The sequence below is a fragment of the Lepidochelys kempii genome, chromosome 3 (assembly GCF_965140265.1).
Source record: "Lepidochelys kempii isolate rLepKem1 chromosome 3, rLepKem1.hap2, whole genome shotgun sequence".
NCBI lineage: Eukaryota > Metazoa > Chordata > Testudines > Cheloniidae > Lepidochelys > Lepidochelys kempii.
In genome coordinates this window covers 61,692,154-61,708,484 of record NC_133258.1, presented here as the reverse complement: position 1 = coordinate 61,708,484, position 16,331 = coordinate 61,692,154, and the positions used below count along the sequence as shown (strand labels likewise).

General features: G+C 47.4%; 1 protein-coding gene across 7 annotated transcripts in view; it reads left to right on the top strand.

Annotated features, from left to right (window-relative positions):
- The window catches only part of PHIP (PHIP subunit of CUL4-Ring ligase complex), a 305,027-nt gene that overhangs the window by 128,758 nt on the left and 159,938 nt on the right, over window positions 1-16,331 (top strand). For all 7 annotated transcript variants that reach the window (XM_073336505.1, XM_073336504.1, XM_073336507.1 and 4 more), the window contains one exon: window positions 15,602-15,755. In XM_073336505.1, the coding sequence (XP_073192606.1) occupies window positions 15,602-15,755 (154 nt within the window). The remainder of the gene's footprint in view (window positions 1-15,601; window positions 15,756-16,331) is intronic.

Genomic DNA, 16,331 nt, shown 5'->3' with positions numbered 1-16,331 from the left:
CAGTTCCTTCTTACCGCCCGTGACGGTCGTTCGAACAGCTTAGTCTCTTGCTTTGCAAGTGCCTTACGTAGTGGTTCCCTTGTTTCTAATGTAAATAGTTTTTTGTTAGTTGTTAATAGTTGTAGATTAGATTAGTTTAGCTTACTTCAGGGGGTTTCCCCCCATTCTACTCTCCCCGGCACCAGGGCACACCTCGGTCGGAGGGGTTTAAAGCGTGCAAGAGGTGTGCAAAACCTATGCCAACAAGTGATCCGCACGCCGCCTGTCTCAAGTGCCTTGGGGAGGGTCATCAGACAGATAAGTGCCCTATTTGCAGGAGCTTCGGACCCAGGACTAAGAGGGAGTGGGACTATCGCCTGAAGCTCCTCTTGATGGAGTCGGCCCTTCAGTAGGACCGCCATCTAGGAAGCCCTGTACACAGCGTACTCTGTGGCTAGAACCATGGCCACTGCCATCGCTATGAGGCGCAGTGCATGCCTTCAGGTTTCAGGGATTCCACCTGAGGTCCAAAATACAATTCAGGACCTCCTCTTTGACTGCGAGGGCCAGTTTGCTCAAAGTACGGACATGCGCCTGTATAGCTTGAAGGACTCACTGGCAACTCTGAAGTCTCTGGGGCTACACACCCCAGTGCCTCAGAGAAAGCCCTTTAGACCTCAGCCCCCGTCCCGTTTCTACCCGGGGCCCCCTAGGCTGGATCCACCTAGGAGGAGGGGCAAAAATAACAGGAGGCGCCCACCACAATCCTCCTCGGGCCAAGGCCAGGGTTCAACCAAACAGCCCCCCGACCCCAAGCCCAATTTTTGAAGATGCGCATGAGGTAGCGCACCAGTCGCCTTGTGTCCTTCCCCCACCTTTGTGAATCGACTCTCCTGCTTCTACTGTGCCTTGGTCTCAGATCATGTCAGACCGCTGGGTCCTCAGCACGGTTGGGGTGGGATAGTCTATCCAATTATGTTCCCTCCCGCTCTCCCACCCCCCGTGCCTGTCCCCCTTCAGGGACCTCTCTCATGAGCAACTCCTTTTACAAGAGAAACAATCACTCCTAGCTCTAGGGGCAATAGAGGAGGTTCCTCAGGAATTCAGGGGCAAGGGGTTTTACTCCCGCTATTTCCTCATCCCCAAGGCCAAGGGCGGGCTTTGGCCTATCCTGGAGCTACGAGACCTCAACACATACATAAAAAAGGTGAAGTTCCGCATGGTCTCTCTGGCCGCCATCATTCCCTCCCTGGATCCAGGAGACTGGTACGCCGCCCTCGACTTGAAGGGATGTGTATTTTCACATTGCTATTATTCCAGCCCACACATGCTTTCTCAGATTCGTGGTCAGTGGCCAACACTACCAGTTCAGGGTGCTCCCATTTGGCCCCCCGGGTGTTCACCAAATGTATGGCGGTAGTGGCAACTTTTCTCTGCAGGCACCAGGTGCAGGCATTCCCGTATTTGGGCGACTGGCTCATTGAGGCCAAGTCCCAAGCACAGGTGGTGGAGCACGTATCCCTGGCCTGGGCTACGTTTCACAGGTTGGGGTTTGTACTGAATGAGCCCAAGTCCACATTGACCCCTACACAAACAATAGAGTTAATTGGCGCTCTCTTGGATTCCACGTGCGCGAGGGCGTTTCTTCTGGAACTGCATTTCAAAGCGCTCACGGACATTATCCAGACCCTCTTCCGCTTCCCCACAACTACGGCCAGGAATTCTTTGAGACTACTGGGGCATATGGCGGCCTGTACGTACGTGGTACAGCATGCCAGGTTGTGCCTCTGGCCCCTCCAGACATGCTTAGCACAGGTGCACAGACCGGGCAGGGACCCGTTGGACTCAGTCATAACCCTCCTGCCTCAAATTCTCCACTCTCTCCAATGGTGGCTGTAACCACAGGTGGTTTGTGCGGGAGTACCCTTCGCAAAACCCCAACCCACGCTTTCCCTTGTCACAAACGCCTCGGTGCTCGGTTGGGGAGCGCATCTGGGCAATATCAGAACCCAGGGCCTCTGGTCCCATGCAGAGCTATCACTGCACATCAACGTGAGGGAGCTGAGGGCGGTTTGCTTGGCATGCCAAGCGTTTCAGGCCCATCTGCAGGGCATGTGCGTATCAGTGCTCACGGACAATACTGCAGCGATGTTCTATATAAACAAACAGGGTGGTGGTCGTTCCTCTCCCCTCTGTCGGGAAGCCCTTGCGCTGTGGGACTTTTGTATCGCCCACTCCATATACCTGTAGGCGTCACACCTTCCAGGGGTGCAGAACGAGCTGGCAGATGGCTCAGTCACTTGTTTCATGGACATGAGTGGTCCCTCAGACCGGACATCACTTACTCAATTTTCCAGAGGTGGGGCTGTCCCCACATGGACCTGTTCGCGACGCAGAGCAACAGGAAGCGTCAGAGGTTCTGCTCCTTCCTGAACCACAGCCCAGGCTCCACCGCGGACGCCTTTCATCTATCATGGGCGGGTCGCCTGCTGTACGCATTCCTGCCATTCCCCCTCATACACAGGGTGGTCCTCAAGACTCGTCAGGACAGGGCTTCCTTAATCCTCATAGTGCCAGCGTGGCCCCATCAGCACTGGTTCACTATGTGACCAGTAGTGCTCCCTCTCTGTCCAACCCTACTCTCACAGGACCACGGCAGTTTACAGCACCCCAACCTGGAGTCACTCAACGTCATGGCATGGAAGCTCCATGGCTGAACCCTCTTGAGCTTCAGTGCTCGCACTCGGTTAGGGAGGTCATGCTGGGGAGTAGGAAACCCTCCATTCGAGCCACATTCCTGGCTAAGTGGAAGCGTTTCTCCATTTGGTCTCGACAAAGGGGAACTGAGCTGCAATCAGCTGCAATTCCCCTTATTTTGGATTATCTTTTAGATCTCAGGCACCAAGGGTTAGTAATATCATCCCTAAGGGTACGCCTCGCAGCCATTTCGGCCTTCCACCTGGGAACGGTGGGGGGTTCAGTGTTTGGTAATCCGATGGTGAGCAGGTTTCTGAAGGGCCTTGACAGATTTTATCCTCCAGTACGTCAGCCCATCCTCTCCTCTCCCCCCCCTCCCCCCCCCGGGACCTCAATCTGGTCCTGTCCTCACTCATGGGGCCCCCCTTTGAGCCCATGGCTTCCTGCCTTCTCTCCTACCTTTCCTGGAAGGTGGTTTTCCTGGTGGCTATAACCTCCGCTAGGAGGGTATCCGAACTCAGGGCACTGACCTCCAAACCTCCATACATGGTATTTTATAAAGACAAGGTGCAGGTAAGCCCCCACCCTGTGTTCCTGCCCAAGGTTGTCTCCCAGTTTCATGTGAACCAGGACATATTTTTACCTGCGTTCTTCCCTAAACCCCATGCCACTCACAGGGAGTGCATGTTCCATTCCTTGGACGTTAGACGGGCCTTAGCATTTTACATTGAATGCACAAAGCCGTTTTGTAAGTCACCACAGCTCTTTATTGCTATTGCAGAAAGAATGAAGGGGCTCTCGATCTCATCACAGCGCATCTCGTCATGGATCACGTCCTGCATCAGGACTTGCTATGACCTGGTTAAAGTTCCAGCCCTGACGATTACAGCGCACTCTACCAGAGCGCAGGCAGTGTCTGCAGCTTTCCTGGTGCAGGTGCCTATCCAGGACATCTGCAAGGTGGCAAGTCCACACCTTCACTTCCCACTACGCCATTACCTAGCAGGCAAGGGATGATGCTGGGTTTGGTAGGGCAGTCCTGCACTCGGCAGTTAGGCGAACTCTGACCCCTTCCCCGGGATAACTGCTTGGAAGTCACGTATTGGAATACACATGAGCAATCACTTGAAGAAGAAAAAATGGTTACTTACCTCTTGTAACTGTTGTTCTTCAAGATGTGTTGCTCATGTCCATTCCAAATCCCGCCTGCCTCCCCACTTTCGGAGTATTCCGACAAGAAGGAACTGAGCAGGCGGTGGGTTGGCAGGGACATATATACATCGCCATGAAAGCACCACTTTAGGAGTCTCCACAGCCAACCGAATGGGTACCGCTAGGGAAAAGCTTCCGGCGATTGTGCATGTGCCATGCGCGTACAAACCTATTGGAATGGACATGAGCAACACATCTTGAAGAACAACAGTTACGAGAGGTAAGTAACCGTTTTTTCTGTATGATCACTCTGTCAGCTAGCTTCCCTGCTTTGTCTCAGAACGACTGGTTCTTCGAGTGCTTGCACATGACTACTCTACTTCAGGTGTCTGTGCACTGTGAGCACAGTTGCTGGAAATTTTTGCCTCAGTCATATCCATTGGGTGGGCTCTAGCACCCTACAGTGCCACTTGCTTAAGCTCCCATATAAGGGGTATGGCCAACCCTGCATCTTCTCAGTTCCTTCTTTCCTACTATGACAGTTGCTGGAATTGCTCCTCTTGCTTCATCAAGCTCCCCTCAGTGGAAGACCCTTCTCTGTGGTCTTAGTTTACTACCTTCCTTTTGTTTCTTATCAGATCTTTATTTCTGATTTGGACAGATGTGAAATTGTTGAACATAGTAAGTTGCTGTTTTCGCTGTGTTAGCAGAGTCTTCATCCGCTCCCGGTACTGGACATGCCCGAGTCTCCATGTTTCAAGCCCTGTGCCTCCTGTGGCAACCCTATGGCTATGGGTGACCCAGAACTCCAGTTGTCTGAACTTCCTGGGAGAGACTCATATCACTGTCAGATCTGCTGGGACTTCAAGCCCCATACTCAGAAGTACCTGGAGACCAGGTTGAAGTCACACCTGACAGAGGCAGTACTCTGACCCTAGTTGGAGCTGAGCCAGTTAGACTTGGTATTGAGTACCTTGGAGTCGGTGCGGAGTGCTGCTCCCACCGTGAGAGTCTCTCAGCACCATTTCCTGTCATTGCTGCCGTAGAAAAGACATACGCGGCTGGCTTAGAGGGGGCATTCCCTGCCTGAAGAAAGCCAAGCAGGGGGAGCACAGCAGAATGCGACCTGAGTCTGGCTACTCCTCAGTTGCTGCTCCAAGGACAGTACTATTGACTCCATCCTGTATACAGGCTTTGCTGAGTCTGGTCCTGGGTCAACCTTCAGTACTGGAGGGACAGTTGCGGCACCAGCGGGATCATGGTGCCGTCTACCTCAGAGGGTTCGGTGCAGTCAGGGTCTTACTGTTGCTTTCGGTACCACTATTGGCGGTACAAGAGTTGGCAATGTCCGTGCTGGTGAGCAGAAGGGAGTCTGTTGCTCCAAGCTCCTGTTTGGTACCATTGAGAGGGAATCCATCCCTGCTGGCCACGACACAAGTCTCCCCACTGTGGCACCATTCCCCGGCACTAAGTGGTACCGCCCTTCCATTGTCCCCGGAGGAAGGCTCGTTGTCAGACTCGGAATTGGAATCATATCCCTAGCTGATGAACTGTTCCCAATACCCCCCTCCCCAGTCACCCTTATTTGGCTGTGGATCCAGGCATAGCAGTACCAGCGAGCGCTTGGCACAGTGGGCATCATAGGTACTGGAGCTGGGGGTGCTGCTGCATCCCCTAGCTTGAAGTGGTTTCCATTATATACAGGATTTACAGTTTGACTCAATGGCTCTCAGCACCCCCACTATAAAAATAGTTTCAGCACCCTTGGTGGGCACTGGCCTATGCAGATGCAATGACCATTTTGGAACTCCTGGGGTTTTTCGCCGGATGCTGGGCCCCCTTCCAGGCTCTCATACTCGGTGGTCTTGGAGAGGAGAGCACCTCCGTCCCATTGAGCAGAATCCGATCCAGACTGCGGTACCAAGAATGGTACCGGTCCTCAGGACCAGATTGGTGCAGAAAGAGAAGAGGAGGACCCCCTGCCAGTGCAGGTCTCCTAGTCATCTTCCCTGGATGAAGCTGTGGCAGGGGCAGGCTTGTCACCTCCCCACGATGACTTCATAGCTCATCAGTAGCTGTTGAAAAGAGTGACCTCGAACCTCGGGCTGGAAGTGGAGGTAGTTAAAGAATCCTCCCAGAGCCTGGTCGATATTTTGGCCCTGTTGAATGAGGCTTTCTCTCTCTCAATGAGGCAATCATGGGACTGGTTAAAGCCCTGTAGCAAATTGCATCCTCCCTATCTCCCACATCAAAGAGAGCCAAAAAGCAGTATTTTGTTCGTGCTCAAGAGTATAAGTACTTGTACTCCCACCCCCCTCCTGGGTCCCTGATGGTCTCAGCAGCCAACAAGAGGGACAGACAAGGGCAACAAGTAGTGAACCCCCCCCCCCCCCCAGACAAAAGTTTCAGTGACTAGAACTTTTTGGTAAAAAGGTTTATTCTACAGGGCGTCAACAGCTCTGCATCTCCAACCAGCAGGCATTGCTGGGGACATAGGACTTAAACGTCTGGGACTTGATGTTGAAATTCAAGAACTTGCTTCCCCAGGAGCCCAGACAGGAGTTCTCTGCTCTGGTAGCTGAGGGGAAGTCTGTAGCCAGGGCTTCCCTGCAGGCCACCCTGGATGAGGCAGATTCAGCAGATAGCTCCATGGCTTCTGTGGAGGTCATGCCAGATGCTCTTGGCTCCAGTCCTCAGGACTGCCAACAGAGGTCCAGCAGTCCATTCCGAACCTTCCGTTCGAAGGCACTTTGCTCTCCTTAGAGCAAATGGATGGAAAGCTCCATGGCCTGAAAACTCCAGAGCCACCCCCAAGTGCTTGGGTCTTTATGCCCCAGCATTCCACCTGTTTCTCAGCTCTGATGCCCCATCGGGACCTGCAAAAGAAAAGAAACAGGAGTTCTAGATGCAGGCAGCTGCCCCCATCCACTTCAGCATCCCTACCTGGCCCACCCAAATACATGGAGGCAGCCAAGCAGAACTTCTGACATCCAAGGAATTGTACCAGTTCGTGTACCACAGCATCCTGTCCCCCTTTTGTTTTTGGACTGCCTGTCCCACTTCAGTTCAGTATGGTCTCTTACAATCATAGACTGCTGGGTGCTGAACACTGTGGAAAGGGGTTATACACTCCAGTTTATTTTCACCACCCCACAACTCCTCCCTCCACATCCCTCTTTCGGGACCCTTCTCAGGAGCAGCTTCTGGCCCAGGAGGTGCAAGCCCTCCTCCGAGTGGGACTCAAAAGGGAAGGGATTTTACTTATGGTATTTCCTAATTCTAAAGGCCAAGAGAGGCTCTCTGATCCATTTTAGACCCATGCCAGCTCAATGGCTGCCTCAAAAAGTTGAAGTTCCACACGGTGTCCCTGGCCTCCATGATCTCCCTTGTACTGGTATGCCGCTCTCAACTTGTCAGATGCTTTCTTCCACATCTCAATTTTCCAAGGGACAGAAGTTTCTCAAGTTCATTGTAAACCAGACTCGCTACCAATTTATGGTTCTTCTGTCCAGCCTTTTGGCAGCACCGAGGGTTTTCATGAGAAGAAGGTTAAAAGTCTACCCGTACCTCCACGACTGGCTGGTCAAAGACTGGGCCTAGGCCCAGGTGGAGGCAAGTATCCACCTCATACAGTCAACCTTTCAGTCACTGGGCCTGCTTATAAACGAGCATAAGTCTACCCATGTCTCTGTACAGAGGCCAGAGTTTATCGGGGTGGTGTTTGATTCCTCTCAGGCCAGGGTTTTCCTCCAGAAGCTTATTTCCAGATAATGGTGTGATTAGTAGCACAGGTCAAGGCCCACCTGGTCATGATGGCCCATTTCTGCCTCATACTGTTAGGCCACATGGCCGCATGCATATAAGTGCATGCAGCATGCGAGGCTATGCCTCAGACCCCTTTAAGCATGGCTGGCCTGGGTGTCGCCATTAAAGAATCCGCCCAAAGAATCCATCAAGTCGCCTTTACCTGGATTCAGGGCAGGAACTGTGAGCACTGGTCTTTGACTCCCTCAACTGGTGGAGGGATTCTCTGTCGGTTTGCTCAGGCGTCCCCTTTGCCAGACCCCAACTCTCATTACCCCTAGTTTGCATTTGACAGATCTAAGGTTGAGGGGGTGGGGACTCTCCTAGGGCACCTCAGGATGCAGGGCCTGTGGTCCCAAGAGGAGCTCTCCATACGTATAACTTTCAGGGAGCTAAGAGCGTTTCGCTTGGCCTATCAGGTGTTCTTGTCCCACATCATGAACAAGAATGTGCCTAGTGTGCATGGACAATACAGCAGCCATGTTCTACCTCAATAGGAGGGAGGAGCTCACTCTTTCCCCCGTGTCAGAAAGCTGTCCACTTGTGGGAGTTCTGCATAATGCACTCCATCCACCTTAAATCATCTCACTGTCCGGGAGCTCAGACCGAGCTGACAGATCACCTCAGCAGGTCTTTCTCCAGTCACCATGAGTGCTCCCTTTGGGCCGACATAGTAAAGGCAGTTTGCCAGCAGTGGGGGACTGCCTAGGTAGACCTGTTTGCGGCCAGGCAGAACAGGACATGTCACCAGTTCTGCTCCCTGCGTGGCCACAGACCAGGCTCACTCATGGGCTCTTTTCCTACTCCCTTGGACTGGATACCTGCTCTGTGCCTCCCCCCAGATTCCTCTGGTGCACAAGGTCCCACTGAAGATCAAGCAAGATGGAGTGAGGGTCATTCTTGTAGTCCCAGCCTATCCCTGCCAACACTGGTTCACCACACTGCAAGGCTTTTCAGTAGCAACTCTGATGCCACTACCTCTCCTCCCGGACCTAATACCGCAGACCACGGTCGAATACTCTACCCAAACCTGAACACACTTCACCTGACAGCTTGGAGGCTCTATGGCTAAATCCTGAGGAGCTGGCTTGTTCAGAGAAGTCTGCCAGGTTCTGCTAGGTAGTAGGAAGCCCTCTACCAGAGTTACATGCCTTGTCAAGTGGAAGTGTTTTCCATTTATCTTCCCAGCAAGGTCTCTCGCTCACACAGGCATCTGTGCAGGCTGTTCTGGAGTATTTGCTGCATCTGAAACAGGAGTGTCTGGCAATTTCATCAGTTCAAGTACACCTGTCAGCGATTTCAACGTTCCATGCCCTGGTGGATGGCCAATCGATTTTCTCCCATGAGATGACCATTCATTTTCTCAAGGGCCTAGAAAAACGATACCCTCGGATTCGGGAGCCAGTTCTCCCATGGGACTTGAACCTGGTCTTGTCAAAACTCATGGGACCCCCAGTTTGAGCCACTGGCAACATGCCCTATGCTGTATCTTTCTGGGAAGGTCGCCTTTCTGGAGGCTATCACTTCAGCCAGGAGAGTCTCAGTGATCAGGGCCCTTATGTCAGAACCCCCATACACCATCTTCTTTAAGGACAAGGTATAGCTTCGCTCTCACCCTGTGTTCCCTCTGAAGGTGGTTTTGCAATTTCACAGTAATCAGGCTGTTTTTCTGCACTTTTCTTCCCGAAATCCCACGCAAACAGGGAGAAGCAACATCTCCACGCCCTGGGTGTTAGATTCACCCTGGCATTCCACATTGAGAGGATAAAACCATTCCGTAGATCCACACAGCTCTTTGTGGCAATTGCGGACAGGATGAAAGGCCTTCCTATTTCAGCTCAGAGGATCTCATCCTGGGTCACATCATGCATTCTCATGTGCTATAAACAGGTGGGGGTCCCGTCACCGGCTATAGTGACATCCTGTTCTACTATGGTGCAAGCTTCCTCAGCAGTGTTCCTGGCCCAGGTGCTGATCTAGGACATCTGCAGAGTGTCAACTTGGTCATGGGTACATATATTTTCTTCCCACTACGCCATCACCCAGCAAGCTAGAGATGATGCTGGGTTTGGTCAAGTCATGTTGCCGTAAGCATGTCCATGAACTCCGATCTCCCATCCTGTAGTCACTTAATGTGGAATGGACATATGCAAGTACTCAAAGAAGGAAAAAACGATTACTAACCTTTCTGTAACTGTTGTTCTTCAAGATGTGTTGACATGTCCATTCCATGACCTATCCTCCTACCCCTCTGTTAGAGTTGGCTGGCAAGAAGGAACTTACAGGGTGTGGGGCTGGCCGGACCTCTTATACCAGTGCTTGAGTGTGTGGCACCAGAGGGCACTGGAGCTGACCCGACGGGTACCACTGAGGGAAAAATTTTTTGCCAGCTGTGCTTGCGGTGCACACATACCTAGCATGGCATGGACATGTGCAACACATCTTGAAGAACAACAGTTACTGAAAAGTTAGTAACTGTTTTTTCACTTCTCTGGACTGTCAACATGCTTACGTCCATGTGGCCATTCTGCTGAGTCACAGGAATTATCTTCAGAGGCAGGAGATCACCACTTTTAGTACACAGTACTCCTGTTATGCCCTCTGGGTCATCGCCAAATGCATGGTGGTGGTCATGGCATACCTCAGGAAGAAGAGAATCCACTGTATACTTGATAGCCATTACCTTTGCCAGTGGTCTCTGCCTAGACCATCTCTATATGGATAACGTCTTGCATCAAGACTGCTTATGAGATAGTGTCAGCCATACCTCCTCAGCACATACGGGTGCATTTGACGAGAGCACAGGCAACATCGGTGGCGTTCCTCAATGACATTTCCATATTGGACATTTGTAGGGTGGCCATGTGGTCGTCTGTACATACTTTTACAGATCATTATGCGATCTGTGCTGCTTCCAGAGCAGACGATAATGTCAGAAGAGCGGTCCTGCAGTCCTTACTCAGGTCAACTCTGAGCCCTACCTCTGAGTGGGAATACTGATTGCTAGTCACCTACTTGGAATACACGTCTGCATCTACTCGAGGAAAAAGAAATGGTTATTTACTGTAAATGCGGTTCTTTGAGATGTGATGCAGATCTGTCCCCTCTGCATCAGAGTCTTGCCCTGGATGTTCAGTGCAAAGGAACTGAGAGGGGGTTGGGGCAATGCTGCCTCATATAGCTAGGGGAGGGGCAACAGGCTCAAGACATGAGCACCGCCCCTCTGTAGGTACTGCTAGGCAAAAGTCTCCGGTTCCGGCACCCTCCCCCCCCCCACACACACACACTTTGAATATAGTCTGCATCACATCTTGAAGAACCACAGTTAAAGTAACCATTTCTTTCCTCTTACTACGTGTCTTAAAAACACTTTCTGTTCTTGGCACTTCCTTTTGACCTTCAGAGTACTTTCTTAGATTATTCTAGTGTGTTTTGGGTTTTTTTAATGGTCTGGCTACCATTTTTGTTCTCTGATCTGGCTGATTTAAAAACATCCTATCACCAAACTTCAAAGGATATTCTCCATTTTACAGTTTCTTGACAGCATAATTTTGTAATTATTAAACAAACACCTTAATCTGCCACGCAGGACCAAGTTTATTTCTGATCCCCAGTTTTTGACCTGTTAAAGGTTGGTACTGTTAGCAGAGGGAGAGATGCTTGAAAATCAAAGCCTTCAAACTTAAAATATTCCAGGATCCCGTTAAATGAATCTGGTTCAGTTTATACCGCATACATTTTGTGCTGACAAAGCACAGTTATCTTTTTTTCATGTGAAAAATCTGCAGGTATGGCCTGGTAATTTTACCTAGTGGGCAGCAATCCTTTCTAAATTCTATCTAATCTGGTACTTTGCTTTTTCCAGTCATGGAAAAACATGACATTGTTAGGTGCATCCCTGGGTGGTAGCTTACCAACCAGGTTCATGATAGACCATAAGTCTTGTTGAGCTTGAAGAGTATATGTGTGAAGAATTTCTCAGGTTGGGAAAACAGTAACAGATTGAAAGCTTGACTGTCCATTAGTCTTCTGGAACTGAGAGTAACAGGCCAAGCCATTCAAGTCTGTCTTAGTCCCACATTCTATCTAGCATGAGACAACCAACTGCAATAGCATATATCAACATCAAGAGGGCCCAAAGAGCATCAGTTTTCAACCAAAAGCTCTAAATTTTCTACTTAACCTAGATAAATGTGATCACACATTACCTGAAACATATGTTTGAGGAAGACTCAATAGTCAGATGGACTGGCCGAGTTGTTAGTGTCTTCAGCCAGGAAAGATCAAAATTCCAGTGCTACAACAGACTTTCCTCATGTGACTTACTCCCAAGTTGGATGTCTTTGCACCAGCCATGAACAAATTCCAAGCTTGTGCTCCAGATGCCCTATAAATACATGTACAGCTGGCTGTATTTAGTGGATTGGACTCTGGATTTACCTATTTTTTTCCTGCCACTAATAGCTGAGTTTAACCATTAAAATAGAGGACCAAGACAAGATAATTCTTGTAACTCCTTCCTGGCTTAGGTGTCTTTCCTTACCTCATCTTTGAGAGGTAACTATGTTATAGGATCATTAAGCAATTTTTGGACTTACTGTATCAAGGTATCCACTGGGTGTGTTTCACTTAATCCTGCCATTGCAAGGGCCTTGGGCATTGATGGAATTTGGTGCCTCCTGTTCTCTGCCTGTGGGGCACACAATAATTTTGTCTCCTGAGGGCTGTAATCCTGTGGTCTAATTCTGATGGTTGGGTTTAGTGTGTGTGTGGCTGGATGGTGTTAGTGGCCTGTAATAAGCAGGGGGGCGGACTAGATGATATGGTGGTCCCTTCTGGCATTAGAGTCACAGAGTTTAAGGTCAGATTTAAACCCAAACCCATTTTGCCTCAAACTCACTAGAAGCTGAGTGGCTAAAGCTTGGGTTTGTTGCTACTCACTGGATCTTATACTTGTATTTTTTAAATCTAGAAAAGAATCTACATCTAACAGTAGAATGCCCAGAAGGCAATCTCTTCCTGATGCCAAGCACTCAATCTTGATCTTCAGCAGGGATCCTAGAAATCCATTTGCCACAGAAAAACACAGAATTTGCTTTTTTACAGAGAATCTTTAGTTTTTACATTTTGTGAAAAAATAAAAACACATATTAACAATTAACTAAATTTTACTGCCTATTCCTAACAAGAGATGCCATCAGGTATTCTGGACTCAAAATTGGTTAATATGCTTCTAAGAGAAGGTCACTTTATATAGTGTTTACTACATAAAATGTTGAAAGGCCCATGGAGCTTTCTACTTCCCATAGTTCTTTTGTGGCGTGGAATACTAGGAGGAAAGACTAAGCTCTTCAAGGTCGGGGGTTGTCTTTTTGTAATGTTTACACAGTATCCCGATATGAGTAGGTCCTCTGGATGTTGTAATAAAGATTAAAAAATAAGTGTGAATCAATATTTGGAAGAACTCTTGCCAAATCCACTGAAGGTAAATTCTTAGAGTCACACTGCAAAAAATTTCTAAATAATAGGTAGCTGCCTAAAATCGGGAGAAAATAATAATTTGGTAAGGCTGTGAATTAATTACTTTAATATATCTGCCCCAGAGCTGTTGTTGGGGCAGGTGGAAAGATTCTAGGAATATTTTAAATTTTCTTCTCTGAGATGTAAATTTTTTTATGACCCAATTGGGTGGCTGGAACAGAGATGCTAGTACTATTTCCACAGCTTAAGGGTCTTTTAGAATTTTTTCCCATAATTCATTGGAAGGTAAAGAGATCTCAGTCTGTTTCATGAAACACATTTGAAAACTTGACCCTGAGAGATTCTTAAGGTTTTTGTTGACTATGATTTTTCCAATAATTATCAAAAATACTGATTAAACTCCCCAGAGAAACTTCTAGCTAGAGCACCTGGTAAGAGCGTGTGTTGCGTGACAAAATGAAAATCCAGGTAACTCTCCATTTTTAATGCAAGTCCAAATTCAGCCCTAGTTACACCTGAGCAATCCTACTGAAGAAAATGGGATTATACAGTTGAAAAAGAGAGAATAATTAGGCCTGGAGAACCTTTTTGCAAGAAATAAAGCAGATTCTACTAGGAATCCAGTTTGACAGGCTCTCAAGTTGTCTGTACTAAATGAGTTGGTGATCCTTCTCTGTTCATTTTTTTTCATGGAGACATGTATATGCATCATTCAAATATAATCACAAATGCTCAGTAGTTGACAGAGAAGCTAGTGATCAAATAGGCATGGTTTTGAGATAAATTGATGCAAGCCAAGAGTGCCCTACAGATTGTCAGGACGTTATCTGTCACATGAATACATATAGAAAATTTGTTTTCAAGATTCAGCACCTTTCACTATCACTAAAATCATTGTATTTTTATAAGGAAAGCTTAATAGGGCCAAAGTGCATCCTTCTCTTTTGAGTCCGCATAATGTCTTGTGACCTGTTGTAAACAAGAGTGATAGAGTTTAAGGCTAAACTCTCCAAAACAAAAACTTCAATGTTAAGTTTTTAAAAAATGGCCTTAACACTCCACTCGTAAGCTACTCTATAGTAATAAAGTATTGTGTGTACAATGAAGAAAGTGTTTTGTTGAGAAAACAGATTTCAGTTTATTTAAGGTATTCTCTGGGAGTAGACAACATGATAGATCACTTAATAATTGCCTGTTCTGTTCATTTCCTCTGATGCACCTGGCATTGGCCACTGTTGGAAGACAGGATACTGGGCTAGATGGACTACTGGTCTGACCCAGTATGGCCATTCTTGTATTCTTACATGGAGTAAAGCATTAACAAATTCCTATGAAGCATCAGGGATGCCCACGGCTGCGGATGTGACTTTGGGCGGAGTGAGCAAGGGCTCTGAGGTGGCACCAAGCAATCTCTCTCTGACGTGCTTGGCTGGCTAATTCTTGCTTCTGGAATTGGGGTTTAATTGATAGCCATATGTGGGGTCCAGGAGGAATTTCCCCCAAGTCAGATTGGCAGTATCCTTGAGTGTTTTTTGCCTTTGTGATGTTTGGGTGCGGGTCACCAGGTGTATCTGGTATATACCTTATTTAATCATTTTCCTGCCGTTGTGGAAAATGTTGGCAACTTGTCCTTCCTATTCTCTGCCTGTGGTACATAGTAATATGTGGGCCTCCTGTGGGCCGTAATATTTTGGTCTCACTTTGGTTCTTGGGTTTAGTGTGCAGGTGCTGGGTGGTGTTGGTGTCCTTGTGATACACAGGAAGTCAGTCTGAATGATCTACTGGTCCGTTCTAGCCTTAAACTCTGAACCTTTTTACAAGAAAAATTAGACAAGGCTCTCAACAGTGGGCAAAATCCTGGCCCCATTGAAGTCAATGTGCATTTTGCCTTTGACATCAGGAGACTTTGGATTTCACCCATTGCCTTTAAAGTGAGGTTCTGTCCTAAAAATTACTCTATAAAAATGGTGTTACAGAGTACCATGTCTATTATCTCATAGATTTTCATATCAAATGGGCTCATTTGGAGTAAGTTGTCTTTTTCCTAGCATCAGCCCTACAGTCTCACCCTAAAGTCTGACGATCACGCTATGTTCTTTCTGTATTCGTAACCAATAACATAGGCTCTGCAGGCCAGACTGTTTGTTGTCTACCTGTGCAACCACTTTGTCTTCATATTTTGCTGTCTGATATATGTGTTGCTCCATTAACCTTAAATGGGTTTGCACCAGTATCAGAGGTCATCTGAAGATACAAATTGCCCAGGTGGGCTATGTATATAACATTTCCATCATGTACGTCTGATCTCTCATTTGTCCGTAGTATTGAAGAAACACATTACTTTTGATGATAAACCAAAACACAAAACACATTTTAAAATTTTTGATGAGTGAACCCTCTTTTTATCAGACAAGTTTCTTGATGCACCAAAGATTTTGGCTAACTCAGACTCATTATTTTGAAAACTCTTTTTTCTGTTTACTTTTAGACAAAGTGTACAAGGAGTAGAAGACAAAATCACAAAACTGAAAGTAACTATGGTGGCATGGGACCGCCATGACAATTCTGTTATAACTGCAGTTAATAACATGACTCTGAAGGTTTGGAATTCTTTCACTGGCCAGCTTATTCATGTCCTTATGGTAAGAAAAATAAGAGTGGCAGTTTTACTCAGTATACTGTAACTCACATATCCATCATAGATTTTTTTATAATATCTTTATAGATTTGCATAACAAGGCAGAAAGTTAAGGAAATAATTGCATACAGAAGAATTTAAAGCTAGTTGAATTTCTTGTGACTGTCAACCTAAAGTAACATTGTCAATGAGGATGGAGCTAAAGTAGTTCTTCACGTGCCCTCCTTGCAGAGACATTGTTTGTTTTTGAAATGATAGTTTCTAAATTTAAAATTTTAAATCTCTCTTATGTTTCTTTAAAATCATCTTTTGTAGGCAAGTATTAGCAGGCATCTGTTTGGGTTAGATTTTAATTTGTGTAGACAGAGTGCCATTGGTTGTGTGTTTGTGGGTTTTTTTGTTTTTTGTTCAAAATTGGCAAGGCTTTTTATGGTGGCCTTTAAGTAGAAGGAAGATATGGGTGAGCTTTTTGCTGACCTCCAGATATAGCATTCACTTCCAGGTTGAAAAATAAGATGGAAGACCCAGATATTCCTTGAATAGAAGATGCATAATTGAAGTATTAATTAAGTACATTTTC